General features: G+C 36.3%; 1 protein-coding gene across 1 annotated transcript in view; it reads left to right on the top strand.

Moving 5' to 3' along the window:
* Window positions 1-15,669, top strand: part of ghrhra (growth hormone releasing hormone receptor a) — a 93,735-nt gene that overhangs the window by 20,188 nt on the left and 57,878 nt on the right. Inside the window, exon 2 of the mRNA XM_039754195.1 lies at window positions 6,968-7,076. Within this exon, the coding sequence (XP_039610129.1) occupies window positions 6,968-7,076 (109 nt within the window). The remainder of the gene's footprint in view (window positions 1-6,967; window positions 7,077-15,669) is intronic.

Here is a 15,669-nt window from a genome sequence, read left to right as displayed (position 1 = left end):
GATTAGAGCTGTTTTTTGTTAATGTAAGCATACTGTGTCTGTCTCTGTTTGTGACTTAGATGAAAATCAGATTACATTTAATGACAAGTTAATCCAGACACCCAGATAATTCCAAAGGGTTCACATGCTTTTTATTGCTACTGTAATAAAATGAAGCTTCCTGTTAGGTAAAGATGAGGGATGTTTTATAAGAAAATGCTGTCTTGCTTGTGTTGCAAATTTAACACAAAGAATTGTCGTTCTCCAAACGTATCAGTCATTTTTTCCTCTTTACTTTTTAATACAAAAAAAGTCCATGATTATTTACTGTATATAGTGCCTTTCTAGAGTTAACACCTTATGAAGATGCTTTTCAAATGCTGACCTATAATATTTAAATACATTTCTCAAAACTGAAGCATGGTTATGGAGAATGGACGAGTTACCTTGTGCTTTTTAAATTCTACTCCTTGCCTGCTAGGCAATACAGCCTACCTAAAGTGGAAAATAATAAATTATGCTTATTAATATTTCAATATATTATTTACCTATTGTACATTTCTGTGCTAGATACTTTTTTCAAGGGGAATTGTTAATCCCTTTCATAAAACTGGCTATCTGCTAAATATACACTGGGATATCATTAACCTTTGCTATAAATAACTGATAGTCAATAAACAGTTAAAAATACCTGGGCTCAAATGATGTAAATCTACTGTACTTAATCCTGTGGAAAACACGTGTGCATAGACATTTATTAATGGAATATTATTTGCAATCTGCCAGTAACTGAAACTTTATAAATGGTCTGTCGCTCACTCGCTAGCCAATCACCAGTGGTGTAGCCTTTACTTAAACAAATCACATTTATTTTCACCTAAAAGCCTTTTGTGTACTTTAGACAATTCCATAGTAACAATATCCTTTTTATATAAACTCACCTGATGATGTCTACCTCCTACATTTATTTTCAACCACTAAGGACTTACTGTTTTACTTTAGTTTTATTAAATTGATCAGTCACAGGTCTGTGAATATTTAAAAAAAAATTAATAAACACTCAAGGAATACATTTGTTTTTATCACAATAGTGTTTTGGTATTGATTTTAATAAACCGATTTTGCATAAAACTACAGTATAAGAAAGACCCAGTAAATAATTTACTAATGTTTCAATAATGCAATTTATTCAGTATGGTATAAATATTATTGTGATACTCTTTGTTTAAAATGATTGTGTTAGAATCGAAAATACCATAAGATTGGAAAAGTTGTTTTTTTTTTTTACAATGGATGGGATGACCAATTGGAATGTGGATTATAGAGAGGAATGAAGCATTTGGAGCAGGTAACTATGATGAATGAGAGAGCTAGAGAAAATAATCAGAGGCCAAGTAATCATGTAAATGGGAAGGAGCAGCAAGATGCAATGTTTGTTGTCAGGCAAAGCAGGACTAAAGTCAGGTAAAAGGAAAGAAGCTGCTTTCTGCATTTGTATATCTGGAGAAAACGATTGGCAGGATGCAACAAGAGGGAGGCAAGGTGTGAAGTTAGGAAGTTAGGTGTGGATGAATGATTAGTATCTGCAGTGATGTCAATACTTGAGGAAGCACAGACACTAGTCAAAACAAGAGATAGAAATTGTGACAGTTTTGAGATGAAGGTGCATTTGGACCAGGGATCCATTTTGAGTCTGTTGTTTTTTGTTGTGGTGATGAAGGTGTTGATCAGAGAAATGCATGAAGGCTTGTCATGAGAGCTCTTGCATGCCATAAATCGAGTAATGATGGCACAAAAGTGAAGGGAAATTGAAGAAGAAATTGAAATGGAAATGAAACTCCTCAAGGTAAATGCAGGAAAGATGACGGTAGGAGCACTTTAAAAATATTAAGTTTGCAAATGGAATATTCATGAGGTATTTTAAGTCTAAGATTGTAATTTTTTTTTAAATTGTGATGAATGTAATGAAAATTTAATATTTAACACAGTGTTATTTATCTACCAAAAGCCAATATATTCTCTGACCTATTGGGTCCTTTATATCTCAGAAAACTAGGCTAAGTATAATAATCAGTTTTTGTGAGCAGACTTCTATCATACAGATGATGTTAAAAAATAAAATCAGGCTTGTATCTTGCCTCATCAGACAAATAAGGCAATCCACTAGCTGGATGTGATGCACCCTCACAATGGTAAATTGCACCATTAATCCAAAAACAATGGGGGCCAAAACCTAGTGAGGACATGATCCTGACATCCATAGATGCAAATGCAAAGGAGCTATTCATCAATCTTATGTTTTTTGAACAGTTTTAAAAGAGATATGGAGTCTAGTCATTAACTGTTAGATGAAATCATCATTTCATTGTGCCTCTTGTTACATTTGTCCATTTGTGGGATTCATTCAAAGTAACTACTTTTTAAAATATATCGTCGTGGATGCCAGATGTCTGCTTCTGTGTTACACTGGGGCACTAAAGGACACCAGAAAGTTTGCTGTGTTACACCCGGGCACAGATGCTTTACCATATTACACTGGGGCACTGACAGATGATTATAGTGCAACTATTACACAGAGATACAACTGTTACTCTGAAATTAAGACAGAAAGGAAATAATAAATCATTTTTATTAAAGAAAACAATGAATCTTGTCATTTCCTTTCATCTTACGATTCAATTATGGAGGAGACTAGGGATTATCCTTACAATATCCAATACAGACAGGAATGAATATAGGAAGAGTCCATCATAGGGCACATTTGCACACACACACACACACACACACACACACACACACCAGTTTAGCTTAACCAGTTAACTTAAGCTAACACCTTTGGGATATGAGATGAAAATTAGTTGTTGGTGAAAAACCCTTGCAGGCACAGAGTGAATGTGCAGATATTCCACATGAACTGCGATCAGAATGGAGATTCCATTTTAGGAGTTTGGACCTATGAGGCAGCAGTGCAAAACCTCTTCATGATCTATTCACCTAATTGTTTTAAAGAAAATGAAAAACTGAGTTTTGAATATCTTCAGATTTCTATTTTTGACTAAACTGTTTAATAATCATATTTCTTTGTGAGATGACTCTCGTTTTTGTGTGAAAAATAACCATTAACCAGTTTTCATCTGTTAGCCCATTTTTTTTTACAGAACATTGTTATGTCTCTACTTTCATTCATCATTTACCTCCACCATCAGTCTCTTTAAGATGCAGAATTCGTTATTTTAGTTATTCTTAACTAATTACTGTATGTTTCATAGACGTGTCTAGATATCTTCATCAGACTTCAGAGAAGAATTGCTATAAAATCCAATGTTCTATTAACCTTTTTAACACTTCTGTCCTTCTCCAAAGGGATACTTTTTAGCTGTTGGCACATAACTGTTTCAATTATATAGCATTCAATTATTTTCCTTTCTCTCTATAGAGGTTTACATTTACATACAATATATTAAATATCATTTACCACATACTGTATATGTCCAAAGTTGAATTTTATTCATGTCCCACCTTAGAAATTATGCTAACACTAGCGTGTGTGTGAGTTCATTCATCTGATTCAGTGTCCTCTGCAAATTAAATCAGCCTCTTTTGGTTTTGTTTTAAGAAAGTCAGCCATGAAAACAAAAAGGAACCACAGTCCCAGCACTAAACCTTTCAGGACTCCAGTTTCAACTTCAGTTGAATAAACAAAAGTTCTCAACATCACAACTAATTATTTTCTGTACTTAATTCAGTTCTGCAACCATCTGCACGCTGTGCAATAGATCTGTGACTCATCTTAATAGCCTGTAATATGGAAATCTTGTGAAAAACTTTTTGAAAGCCAAGTTAAACAATATAACACGCTCCATTATGGTCAAATGCTTTGTGCTTTTTCAGTAAACTTTAGCATATTAATGAAATATGATCTTCCGCATGTAAATCCATGTTGACTTTCCGACTCACACCTGTACTGGTTAGTGGCTTCTCAAATGGCCCCTTTGTAATTCCCTCCATTAATGTGCTTGTGATGCACTTCAATCTAACTGGATTATATTTTCTTTTTTTTTTAATTAATTTTATTGAAATCCATACAAAGCAATCAAGTTTTTACAAAAAGAAAAACTGAGTCAAGAACAGATCGATCCCCACCCCTGAGAGAGAGAGCAAGCCAAACGGCTTAAAATTTAAGGCTTGTAAACATACCTAAATTAATAAATTCTCTGTGCTTTATGACCTTATTTTAAAATACTACTGATTAGATCCTGCCATGTTTTGGAAAAAGTCTGTATGGATCCTCTAACTGAGTATTTGATTTTTTCCAATTTCAAATAGTATAACACATCAGTTTCCCACTGACTTAAAAGAGGAGAGTTTGGGTTCTTCCAGTTTATCAGGATAAGTCTGCGTGCCAACAGTGTAGTGAATGCAATCACAATTTGTTTGTCTTTCTCCTCTTTAAGCCCCTCTGGAAGAACCTCAAACACAGCTGTTAATGGGTTAGGAGGGATTGTGAGTCCAAGGCTGTCTGAGAGGTAATTAAAAATGTTTGTCCAGAATAATGTTAATTTGGTGCAGGCCCAGAACATGTGACCCAGTGAGGCTGGGACTTGGTTGCAATGTTCGCAGGTTGGATCTTGCCCTGGAATCATTTTGGAGAGTTGTAGTCGAGACAGATGTGCTCGATATATAATTTTGAGTTGTATAATTGTATGCTTTGCGCATATGGAGCTCGAGTGAATTCTCTGCATTGCTACTTTCCACTCCTTTTCTGATATATTAATTGAGTGTGGGGTGTATTATATTTTCAAGTGCCATTTCAGTCACATGTCTCATATAAAATAAATTATTCTAGAATGATGCCAGTATGTAGTGATTTTTGAAAAGTACTGTACATATTAAGAGTTTTATACACAACCACTAGTTTCTATTAAGGTCTTGGCAGTTTTTGTTAATCCTAGTCACCCTTTGCTATAATACCCAAATTATTTAGTATTTCCTTAGTATCCTTCATAGCTAATTGACATGTTGCTGACCTTTGCAGAAGTGAAAATTATAAAACAATAATTGTTTATTTGCTGTTTCTACTTCTGCATTGTTTTATCCATACTGGTCTTAACACCTCCCACTTTCACCATTCTCTGACTCTCTCAAAAGCCGATAGAACTTAATAAAACTGTTCTTTTTAAAACCAGAAACTTGTCAAAAATGTTCAAATTGGCAAATGGGAAAGAGGGAGGAACAAAATGGAGCTAAGCAACAAAAGCAAAGAGTAGCTAATATCCAAGTAAAGATCTGGGGCAACGTGTGGAATATTAATAGGGATTTCAGGTAATATAGTTATGGGAAAAGGAACTTGGGCAAAAATGATAACAAATAGAAAAAATGTAAACAAAGACCAAATAAGGAAGAAGAGGAATACTACAAAAAAAGATGAAAAACAAGGCAGACCGAAATACCACTAAGATTTGGTAGCTGCAACTTGTGACCTCAGTGGACTCAAAATGATAATCTTCCAACATCTTCTTTTCCTCCTTCCCTACTGCCTCTACTGTGAACCCCACTTTCCTCAGTACAAGTCATCCCCTTAATTCAGAGCTCAACTAGGCCTGAGAAAGGGCTAATATTAACCTCTAATATTTGTTTAAAGGGTCAGATGCTCAGGTTTAATTTCAGGATACTCTTACCAACATCAGCAGGACCATATAACATTAGGACTCTCAGCTGTTCTCTAGCTGATTACTCAGATATCGTTTCCTCTCCATGGACACTTCCAAAAGACTCTGTATAGGGAACCTGAACTTCCAAGCTTTGCATCTTCAAATATAAACTTTAGAAATATTGCTGTGAACTATGCCTCAACCTCACACTTTTCTTTCAGTCTAACTCTTCTTCTCCAAATCTACGTATATATCTCCTTTGTTTCTGTAGTCCCCATTTTCAAAAAACCACTAAATTATTAGATATTACTGTCCGGATTCCCTTCTGCCACTTATAAACAGTATATAAACATTAGGATATAATGGCACACAAAAGCATAAAGGGTGGATCAAAATAGCATTTAAATAATGAATCTGCACCTATTGTGCAATTTAAGTGGATACCCCTGACCTGTTCATTTCTAGGAATGAAATAATTCAATAAGGATACAAGCAGTGTTGTATTCTACAAAGACATATAATATGTAATTTGAGCTTAAGCAGTTAATAGTACACAGTCTTAATGAAAGTAGACCTAGGCAATTAAGCACAGAATTTGGAAGAAAACATTGCTTAGTGTTAATTATTTTATTCTCTGGAGTTTTCAATGTACTAAAAAATGTACTTTTTAATGAACTTCAGAGTTAGTTAAATCCCAGTAAAGTTAGCATTTATGTAGCCTGAATCTGATTTGAGGAACATTTTTTTCAGCTAATAAAATACTAATTGCCATTTTCCAAAGACATTGTCGTGAGTCATGTTAAAAAACAAAATCGAGTGCCACCAGCTAAATCATGAACAAGTGACATTTTCTACTATGGCTCTCTGATCTCCCAATCTAATATAGGGAGGCTTAGGCCTGAGGTATTAATTATATGTGGATTATTCTTATGCTGGTTTTACAGAAATACAAAGAGAAAAGAAATTATAATGTGGAAAAAGCAAAGCTTTCAACAGTGGCTGAACCCCCCGTTTCACTAGTATGAAACATAAAATAATGTGATTCACCTTCTGTAAAAAGGTGAAACATAATTTATCTGTCTTCCTAATTTATAATATGAAAATGATTTAGATATATTATAAATATTATCTAAATACAGATTTTTGTACCAATTATCCAGCCCTAACTCTGATTTGGCTGACTTCATGTAAACAAGACGTAGATTTGTAGGAAGTGCCAAAGTTTTCATTTCAAATAGCCATACATCATTTTTAACAGGACATAAATAAAAGATTTGCAAATACTTGGTTTACCAGATCAATGATATAAATGCATACCTTTCTTTTTTTTCTTTCAGGTTTATTCTATTCATCCTGACTGTTCAATACATCTAGCACTTGCAAAAGCTGAAGCGGCCTGTCTGGATAAACAGCCTGAGAAACCAGTGAATATAACAGAAGCATCTGGTAAGAAAAAATGTGATTTTTAGCTTTAAAAGGATGACTGTTTTGGAATTCTCGATGGCCCTTGCAGGGCAGAATACCTGGAGCCACTAGGTGGACTTACAGAGTTCTTGGTGCAAATGGAGCATGCAGTGATCTCAGTAGTGTCATCAAATAGTGGTCTAAAGCTGCCTCACAGTTAGACATCCGCTGAATGAAGAATCACAAGGAGAACAGAATGAATACTTAATTGGTGGGAGGAGAACAAGCTGTAGGGTCAGTGAAAAAGCAGGCAGGATAGGGGAGGTGAGCAGAGGTATGCATTATTCCCCTGTACAATACAAATGTAGCAGATCATGGGGAGTGGCAGGGGAAGTGTTGTTTTTTTTCCTTAATGTAAGGCATTGCTCAGATGAAAATTGCAGTTTATTATCATGTGTACTCATTACAATGATCTTCCCATTTCCATGTTTGACCACTGAATGCCACAGCACTTCTTCGGTAGCTTGAATGTCAAAATGTAGGTTATGTAGAATAACTTTCACTGGAGTTGAACTGCTTAAATTTGAATAAAAAAACTGATAAATGGGGGTGTTCATAAGCTATTGACCAGTGGTGTATTTTTAAAAAATGATAAACATAAACTACTACCTGTATGACTATATTTTAAAGTATGTTATAAAATACTATAAATACTGTATATTACAATATCTTACAATATACTGAAATGTAATGTAAAATGTACATTATCGCTGTTTTGTACAAGGTAATACATTTTCCAAAATTATACAAAACATTTCTTTATATATTTTAAAATAAGTTGCCTGACTTCAAATTTAAGTTTAAAATACTAAGAATAATATACTGTAACTAAAGGCGTTGTAAGGGAGATGAAATGTTAGATAACTTCAAGGGTGACTGACAAGACCCCCAAAAAATCTCAGAAATAAAGTTTTCTCAATTTTTATTGGCAAGTTACTGATCATTTACTTACCATTTAGAAAGTAATGTTTTTTTCTTGCCAGAAGAATTAATCCACACACAATCTACATTGTATTTCGTCCTTCTCTCTTAGCCAGAATGGTTCAGCCTGTAACTTGAATAGCTTGAATTCTAGAGTGGCAATCTCAATTCCACACACACAAAGGAAAGAACAGCAGGAAGAGTGTGAAAGAGAGAAGAGAGGACGACAATTGGTCAAGCAATTTATCTTAATGACAAGTCAGTTTATCAACGTTAGTCCATCCTCCATACATGGTGTAAACGCAAAAGTTTACAGGATAGTTCACTCTAATCCAACAACCAAAAGATCAAAAAAGTCTGATTAGAAGACAGTTTGAATAAACCTTTCAGGCCATTCTTTTTATTAAATAACTAGCAAAATACCCACGCTTCGCAGCGGAAAAGTAGTGTGTTAAAGAAGTTATGAAAAAGAAAAGGAAACATTTTAAAAATAACGTAACATGATTGTCAATGTAATTGTTTTGTCACTGTTATGAGTGTTGCTGTCATCAAGGATTTGATTATCATTATTTCTTTCAATCAGGTTCGTATTTGGAGGATGTGTTGTGTTCAAGTTACATTCCGTGTTTGTCAACTGTTGTAAAGATAACAGGTTTCATTCATCGAAGTGTTCACTACCCAAATCGGTACTCGTGAATCTAAGATGTTTAACAGGCATTCCCGGTATTAAGTAGTGGATTTGCCTGCGAATATTTAGCGGCAGCGTGTCTATGAACTTAAATTAAACTTCAGCTTTACACCTTACTTTCCTATTGATATGTCTACCAAGGCTTGTTCAGCTTCAGAGGGCTGTTCCTTTCTTACTACATCAATAAACAGCTCGTCTTCCTCTTTATCTGAGAAATCACACACTGCATGCACGAGTTTACCTTTCCCAGTCCTGCAAACTTTAGCGAAGTGGTTCAATTTACCACATTTTTTACACAGTCTTCCTTTAGCTGGACATTGACTTTTTCCACCATGTGCTTTGTTTCGCAGTAGCTGCACTTATGAATATGCTCGTATCGCCACTCGCTTCATATTCTTTTGCTGCCTTCTCAATTGTGTAATGCGTTTTTTGTTCAGCGCTCTTTGGAGCTCTTGCTTGTTGTCTGCATACTGTGTTCACAGTCAGTTCATGTGAGCCGCTCGGAGTACATGCATCGAAGGTTCTCAGCTGTGCTTGTGCTATATCGTGCGATCTTGCGATGTCCACGGCTTTATTTAATGTTAGCTCAGATCCGGCACTTAAAAGTTTCTCTCGCACTTTTGCTGAGTTTGTGCCAAACTATATTCTATCCCTGACCATCTCATCTTTGTTTGCATAAGCACAGTCCTTCACCAGCAATTTTAACTCCGTTACAAAGTGATCAAAAGTCTCGTTTATACCTTGCGTCTTCTCACTAAACTTGTATCTCGCGAATATCGTATTCGTCTTAGGCATGACAAACGCCTCGTAGCGGCAGCATGTCTATTGGATTGCTGCTGATGGACGGCCTTATATGGGCAGGCACTCAATTACATGGGAGGCGTAGGTATGGAGGACGCAATATAGGCAGGCAGCCAACTACGTGGGAGGTGTGGTGATGGGGGACGTAACTCCGCCTCACACTGCGTCTGAGCTGCAGGCTATGGCCTTATATATGTACGTAAGTAGGATTCAGTATGACCGTTACGCGTAGAATTTCGAAATGTAACCTGCTTAACTTTTGTAAGTAAGCTGTAAGGAATGAGCCTGCCAAATTTCAGCCTTCTACCTACACGGGAAGTTGGGGAGTTAGTGATGAGTGAGTGAATCAGTCAGTCAGTCAATGAGGGCTTTGCCTTTTATTAGTATAGATACATAAGGAATGAAATGCATCATAGTAAATAGAAAATACCACATTTCTGTTGCTAATGACAGTTTTAAATAGGAGTTTTTGTTAGCTTGTTCATGCACCTTGCTAACTAAGTTCTGCCCTAGTGTCATGTGCAGATACAGCAACTCTTTTGTTGTTTATATTGGATAGTAAGTATATGCTAACAGATCAAATGTCACTGTTCAAACACAATACATTTTTTTTTAAATGGATTTGATGGCAAAGGCTAATGTTCAATTGTAAAGAACACTTGTTTGTTTTACCTTACATTAATTATGCCTTTGCATCATTTTGAATGGTTAGCTTCTTCTTCACTAATAAAACTTACAGCCACATCCCTTCAAAATGAAGTCTAAAACTGAGTTTTTATTTCTCATTCCACTGCTCCTATTTTAGATCTACAAGTGTACTTTAAATTGCCTTTTCAGTGTGAATAATGGATATTTAGCTACTTCAACCAGCAAGCAAATTCACAGGATTTGTCTCCCTCTCCATGTGGTCGTTGGGTTGATACATAATGCCTAAATAATGATCCATAATTCAAAATATTTAAACCACGTTTATTACAGTTTTGACTTCTGGCTCCATTTACTTCATTCAAAGAACATCCTTCTCTAAAAATGTGTCATGTAGGGTCTATGTAGGTGATCTGCCTACTTTGTACCAGCTGCATTTTTTTAAGCTAAAAGCATTCTATATGCCTTGTGATTTTCTCCACATTTTTCCTCTGTATTAATTAACTTATGCTTTCTTGGTGAACACACAAACTTATTTAGAGAATTTAAGTTGCTTTAAAAATGTATGCTAAATAAAACTTAAAATGAAGGCTAAATATTTATAGATCACTACAATATATCATTTAGTATATTTAGTTACATTATTTGTGAGACATGTACACAAGCATCATCATATTCCACTGAGTTAGAGTGCATCAATTTACATAAAGGTTAGGGTATTTTTACCTCAAGGAGCTAAAAGACACTTAGTTGGGGGAAATGTAAAATAGTGATGCATTTCGTTTGTTTAAGCAATCATGGAAAATTTCATCTGGGCTTCATATGTGCATTATAAGCAGCACATAAAGCACATATTGACCATGTCACTTAGAATGCACAGAGAAAGGTGTTTTCAAGCACCACTTTTATTTGAAGGCTTCAGTATCTATGCAACATGCATTGTCATAAACAGTTCATACTTTGAAGACATACCATAAGTAAAAATATTAATAATAATGTAATGAAGCATGGTGCCAGCACTTGCGGCTCATAAGGATTTAAGCTTCATTTTGTGGCTGTTCTTGCTCACCCTGCTCAGTTCTAGACTGAAGACAAGACTTTTCCATGTAGATGTTTCTCCTTTATAGAGTGCCCATGTGCATGATTTTGACGACTCTTATATCAGTTACCCAGGTATTGCTATTTTTTTACTGCTGGGCTTTTTTGTTGATGTTGCTATTGAAAGCATAATAATATCATATAAAAAATATGTGTGCAAATTAGTAACATCTAGAAGAGTTAACCCAAGTTTTTGTTATTTCTGAATATTTACTTATTTTTTTATTTGAATATTCAAAATTAATTTTTTGTATAATTTGAAAGCCTTAGTAACTATGGCACTCAACTAGAGCTATACCAGCCTGCAAAGGTAAAGTTATCAAAAGGTTTAATGGAAGTGGGAGGTTTACACAGGCTACAGGGGTGTTCTGTGTGGGGCCCGATATGATATCCTTTCATAGGGCCCAAAATCTCTGGTGTTGCCTTGGAATTTAAGATATTTTAGAAAACTATTATAGTATATTTTTTTAATATATTGTAAACTAGCAAAATACCCACGCTTTGCAGCGGTGAAGTACTGCCTTAACATTTTTGTTAAGAAGAAAAGTAAACATTTTTAAACTGAGGGAAAATATACCAATAATTATTTGTTAAGGACCTCTTTGTATGCCACGTTGTCAGTTCGGCCCTCCAGTTGTAATATGACCAAGCTGTGCGCTGAGCTTACTCTTGAGCATGCAACATACAGTTGGCCATGTGAAAAGCAATCTTGCCTCAAATCTCACAGCTTGGATTGCTGCTGTCATAATCGGTTTGAGTTTCATGGTTTGTTTCAATTATGACAGTATTTGCTGGACTTGTTGTGTTAAAGTGACAATCGGCATCTGTCAAGTGTTGTAAGCATACAACCGGTTTCATCGATAACTTCACATCCAGCTTTTGACAGTTTAAACATTCATAAACATCAAAGTGTCCACTACTCAAATCGTCACCTGTGAATCTAAGATGTTTAGGAGGCATTGGCGGTTGTCCAAAGGTGTAAAATATTTGGCCATTTCGGTACACTTGAAAGCGACAACTGAACAATTCAGCGGCAGCCATCAACTCACATGTAGAACCATAGGTGAAGGGCTTAAGCATTTCACTCTTATAGTGCTCCTGTGTAGTATAATTATCTCCTGTACCGAACCTGTCCTAATTATTCAATACATGAGACACAATGTTCCTCCGGATATCAAAAGTGAGCCTGATATGGCCATGCAATATGCAACACAGAGAATGGAAAAGGCAGGTGCCATCTCCTGGCATGGAAACCACTCGGTAAGTGACAGTTCTTTGATCGATGGTGATCACCTCAATAGACATGTTAATGGGGGTACGATTGGAACGATAAAGGGAATGGGTACCTGAACAATGTATACCAAGTCTAAAATACCTATACAATAACTATAATCGTAATAAACGAACAATAAAACAGCGGAGAAGCCATGGATTAAATAAAAAGGTTGCAGTTATCAGCAGGGAGATGTGAATACCGTGGCAAAGCAAGGAAGGGAATGAAGAGACCGGAGCGACGGATGGCCTTATATAGGCAGACAGCCAACAACGTGGGAGGCATGGGGATGGGGGACCGAACACTTCCTCACGCGGCGACCGAGCTGCAGGCTATGGACGTATATATGTACGTAAGTAGCATTCAGTTAGCGTTGGGAACCCGCGTACCAAATTTCTTGACGAATGGCCCATAGGTAACAAAGAGCGTTGGAAAGTTCAATATGGCGGCCGAAAGTGGTGTCATACCACCGAAATAAGTACATACATCGGTTTCGATTAGCACAGGGAAGCCACCTACCAGATTTCGTGAAGATGGGGTAATAAATAATAAAGTTAAACATGGCGGACGTTGTTGACAGTTATGACCGTTACACGTAGAATTTCGAAATGAAACCTGCTTAACTTTTGTAAGTAACCTGTAAGGAATGAGCCTGCCAAATTTCATCCTTCTACCTACATGGGAAGTTGGAGAATTAGTGAGTCAGTCAGTCAGTCAGTGAGGGCTTTGCCTTTTATTAGTATAGATGCTACTGTATATTACAGAATATATTATATAAACTGTACAATACAGGGTGAGTCAAAATTATGTTAACATTTGAATGGCGGAAAAAATTTATTCACAAAACATACTTCATATGTGCAAGATGATTTACAGGAATGTCTCAAACTGTTTATCATCATGTTCAACACATGTACAATATGTGGCACATAAATTGTCCACAAAAATTGTATATAAGTAAATAGACAGCAGTACCATTAGTGTTAACATAATTTTGAAGCACCCTGTATATTTTAGATTGTTGTTATTTTTGTGTATTACACTATATTTTAAAAATATATTAACCTGGTATTGAAAATATCATCCAAAAGATTTCTCATAGCCTTTTCTCATATTAAGATATATTTTAGATTAGGGTCTCCAACTCTGGCCCTGGAGTACTACTGTGGCTTTTCGTTTTAATCTTTTTCTTAAATAGTGACCTATTTTTGTTGCTAATTTTAGCCTCTGAAGCCGCAACCTCTCTCTCGACACCATTGTGTCGGCCCAGGTTTGTAATGCATTGGAGAATATCACTTCTGTCTCTTCTTCTCAATCCCTCCCCTTTTGCTTCTTGCAAAGAAAAAACCTATTCCTACAGCCATGATGGCCAATACCCCTACTGCAGCTTTATAGAACACTTGCTAACCATTGAGCTTTGCATCTTAATTGAGCTTTGCCGAACTTCCTTCTTCCATTTCATACTTCACTGCACACACCAAACGTGGTCATGTCTCCTTTATCCTGTCCAGGACACCATCTCTTCGTCACTCATCCATTTGTTTGATTGGGTAGTGCTGATGTTCAGCCTGTCAATCACTTCTGCTCTGTCTGGTAACAAATAAAAAAAAGCAGGGATTCACTAATTGTCTTTCATGTATAATGTCAGCAAATTTCAATGAAATCACTGAAATCCCTTTTGAAATTTCGGGATATTTAGTAATGTAAGACTACAGTATAAAAACACCTGTGTGTACTAAGTGTTATGATCAAAAAGAAATGCATTTACATTTATTTGCTTAGCGGATGCTTTTATCCAAAAAAAAGTTTGTGTTTATGTCACCCAGGAGAAGAAACTGAATATACTAAATGTTGATTTGTAATGATCTGTACATAATTAGTTCGTATTATATGTTTTATTAAACAGACAAGCAAAGCAATTGAAACCTAATTTGTTGTCATAAAATAAATAATATCCTTTATTTGGAAAAAATAGCTCATTTTCTGGACAACCCAAGTAGAAAAGAAGTGTGCAATGTGCAATTAATATCTTTATCTGGAAACAATCTATACTAATAAAAGGCAAAGCCCTCACTTACTGATTCACTCACTAACTCACTGACTGATTCACTCATCACTAATTCTCCAACTTCCCGTGTAGGTAGAAGGCTGAAATTTGGCAGGCTCATTCCTTACAGCTTACGTACAAAAGTTGGGCAGGTTTCATTTCAAAATTGTACGCGTAATGGTCATAACTGGAACGTATTTTCATCTATATACTGTAATAGACTGCAGCTCGATAACCGTGGGAGGTGGAGTTTCGTATTAAAGCATTTAACCAATCACATTTCAGCCATCATTTGTTGCCAGGCAGAGAAGCTTTCACAATCTGTTGTGCAGGCACTCTGACACGGAATAAATGTCGATTAACCTATTGCTTAAACCAATCAGATTTTGAGTTGGTGTCAGTAGGGCCCTCTAGCAGGCGTACGGATAATCCGTACGACAGAGTAATTGAACTGTTTTTGAGGAAAGAGAGGAGGATGGATTTTGTTTACAAATAATCAAAAAATTTGGTGAGAAAAATGTTGCGATTTTCCTAAATAATATTGCAAGTTTATGAGTTATTATTGATGTTTTTTATGTGTGTTGCGGCTGTGGCTGCAGTAGAAAGGAACTTGTTCACCCCGGTTTGTCTATTCAATAAAGGAATTTATTGTGGCTACAGGAGTTATCTTATTTATATATATATAAATATATGTGGTGGATTGCCGGCATTTTACTCTGGCCCTCACCCCCAGGCCGCCGGGAGGAGCTCTCCTGAGAGCATATATGGGCCCCGAATTCCAGCAGGGCCTCATGGACTATGGAGTTTTTATACACAGCCCTGCTGGATACCTTGGGGGCCACTGGGAGTCGCTGTCGGGAAGCCAGTGGACTCATTTGTGCACCATGACCCGGAAGTTCGTCACAGGAAGAGCGACGGGCTTCCGGGGTGAAGAAAAGTACTGTTTACTCTGACCCGGAAGGAATAAGGACTTGTGGAACTGTTGGGTAGAAAGATTTCCGGGTCAGGAGGAATAAAAGGACTCTGGGAACTCCCAGACAACGAGCTGAGCTGGGTGGTAGGAGGGCAATGCGTCTGGGAGTGGAGGATTGTGATTATTATT

This window comes from Polypterus senegalus, chromosome 5, assembly GCF_016835505.1.
Source record: "Polypterus senegalus isolate Bchr_013 chromosome 5, ASM1683550v1, whole genome shotgun sequence".
Lineage (NCBI taxonomy): Eukaryota > Metazoa > Chordata > Cladistia > Polypteriformes > Polypteridae > Polypterus > Polypterus senegalus.
Note: the sequence above shows the minus strand (reverse complement) of the source record. Positions and strands in the feature narration are given on the sequence as shown.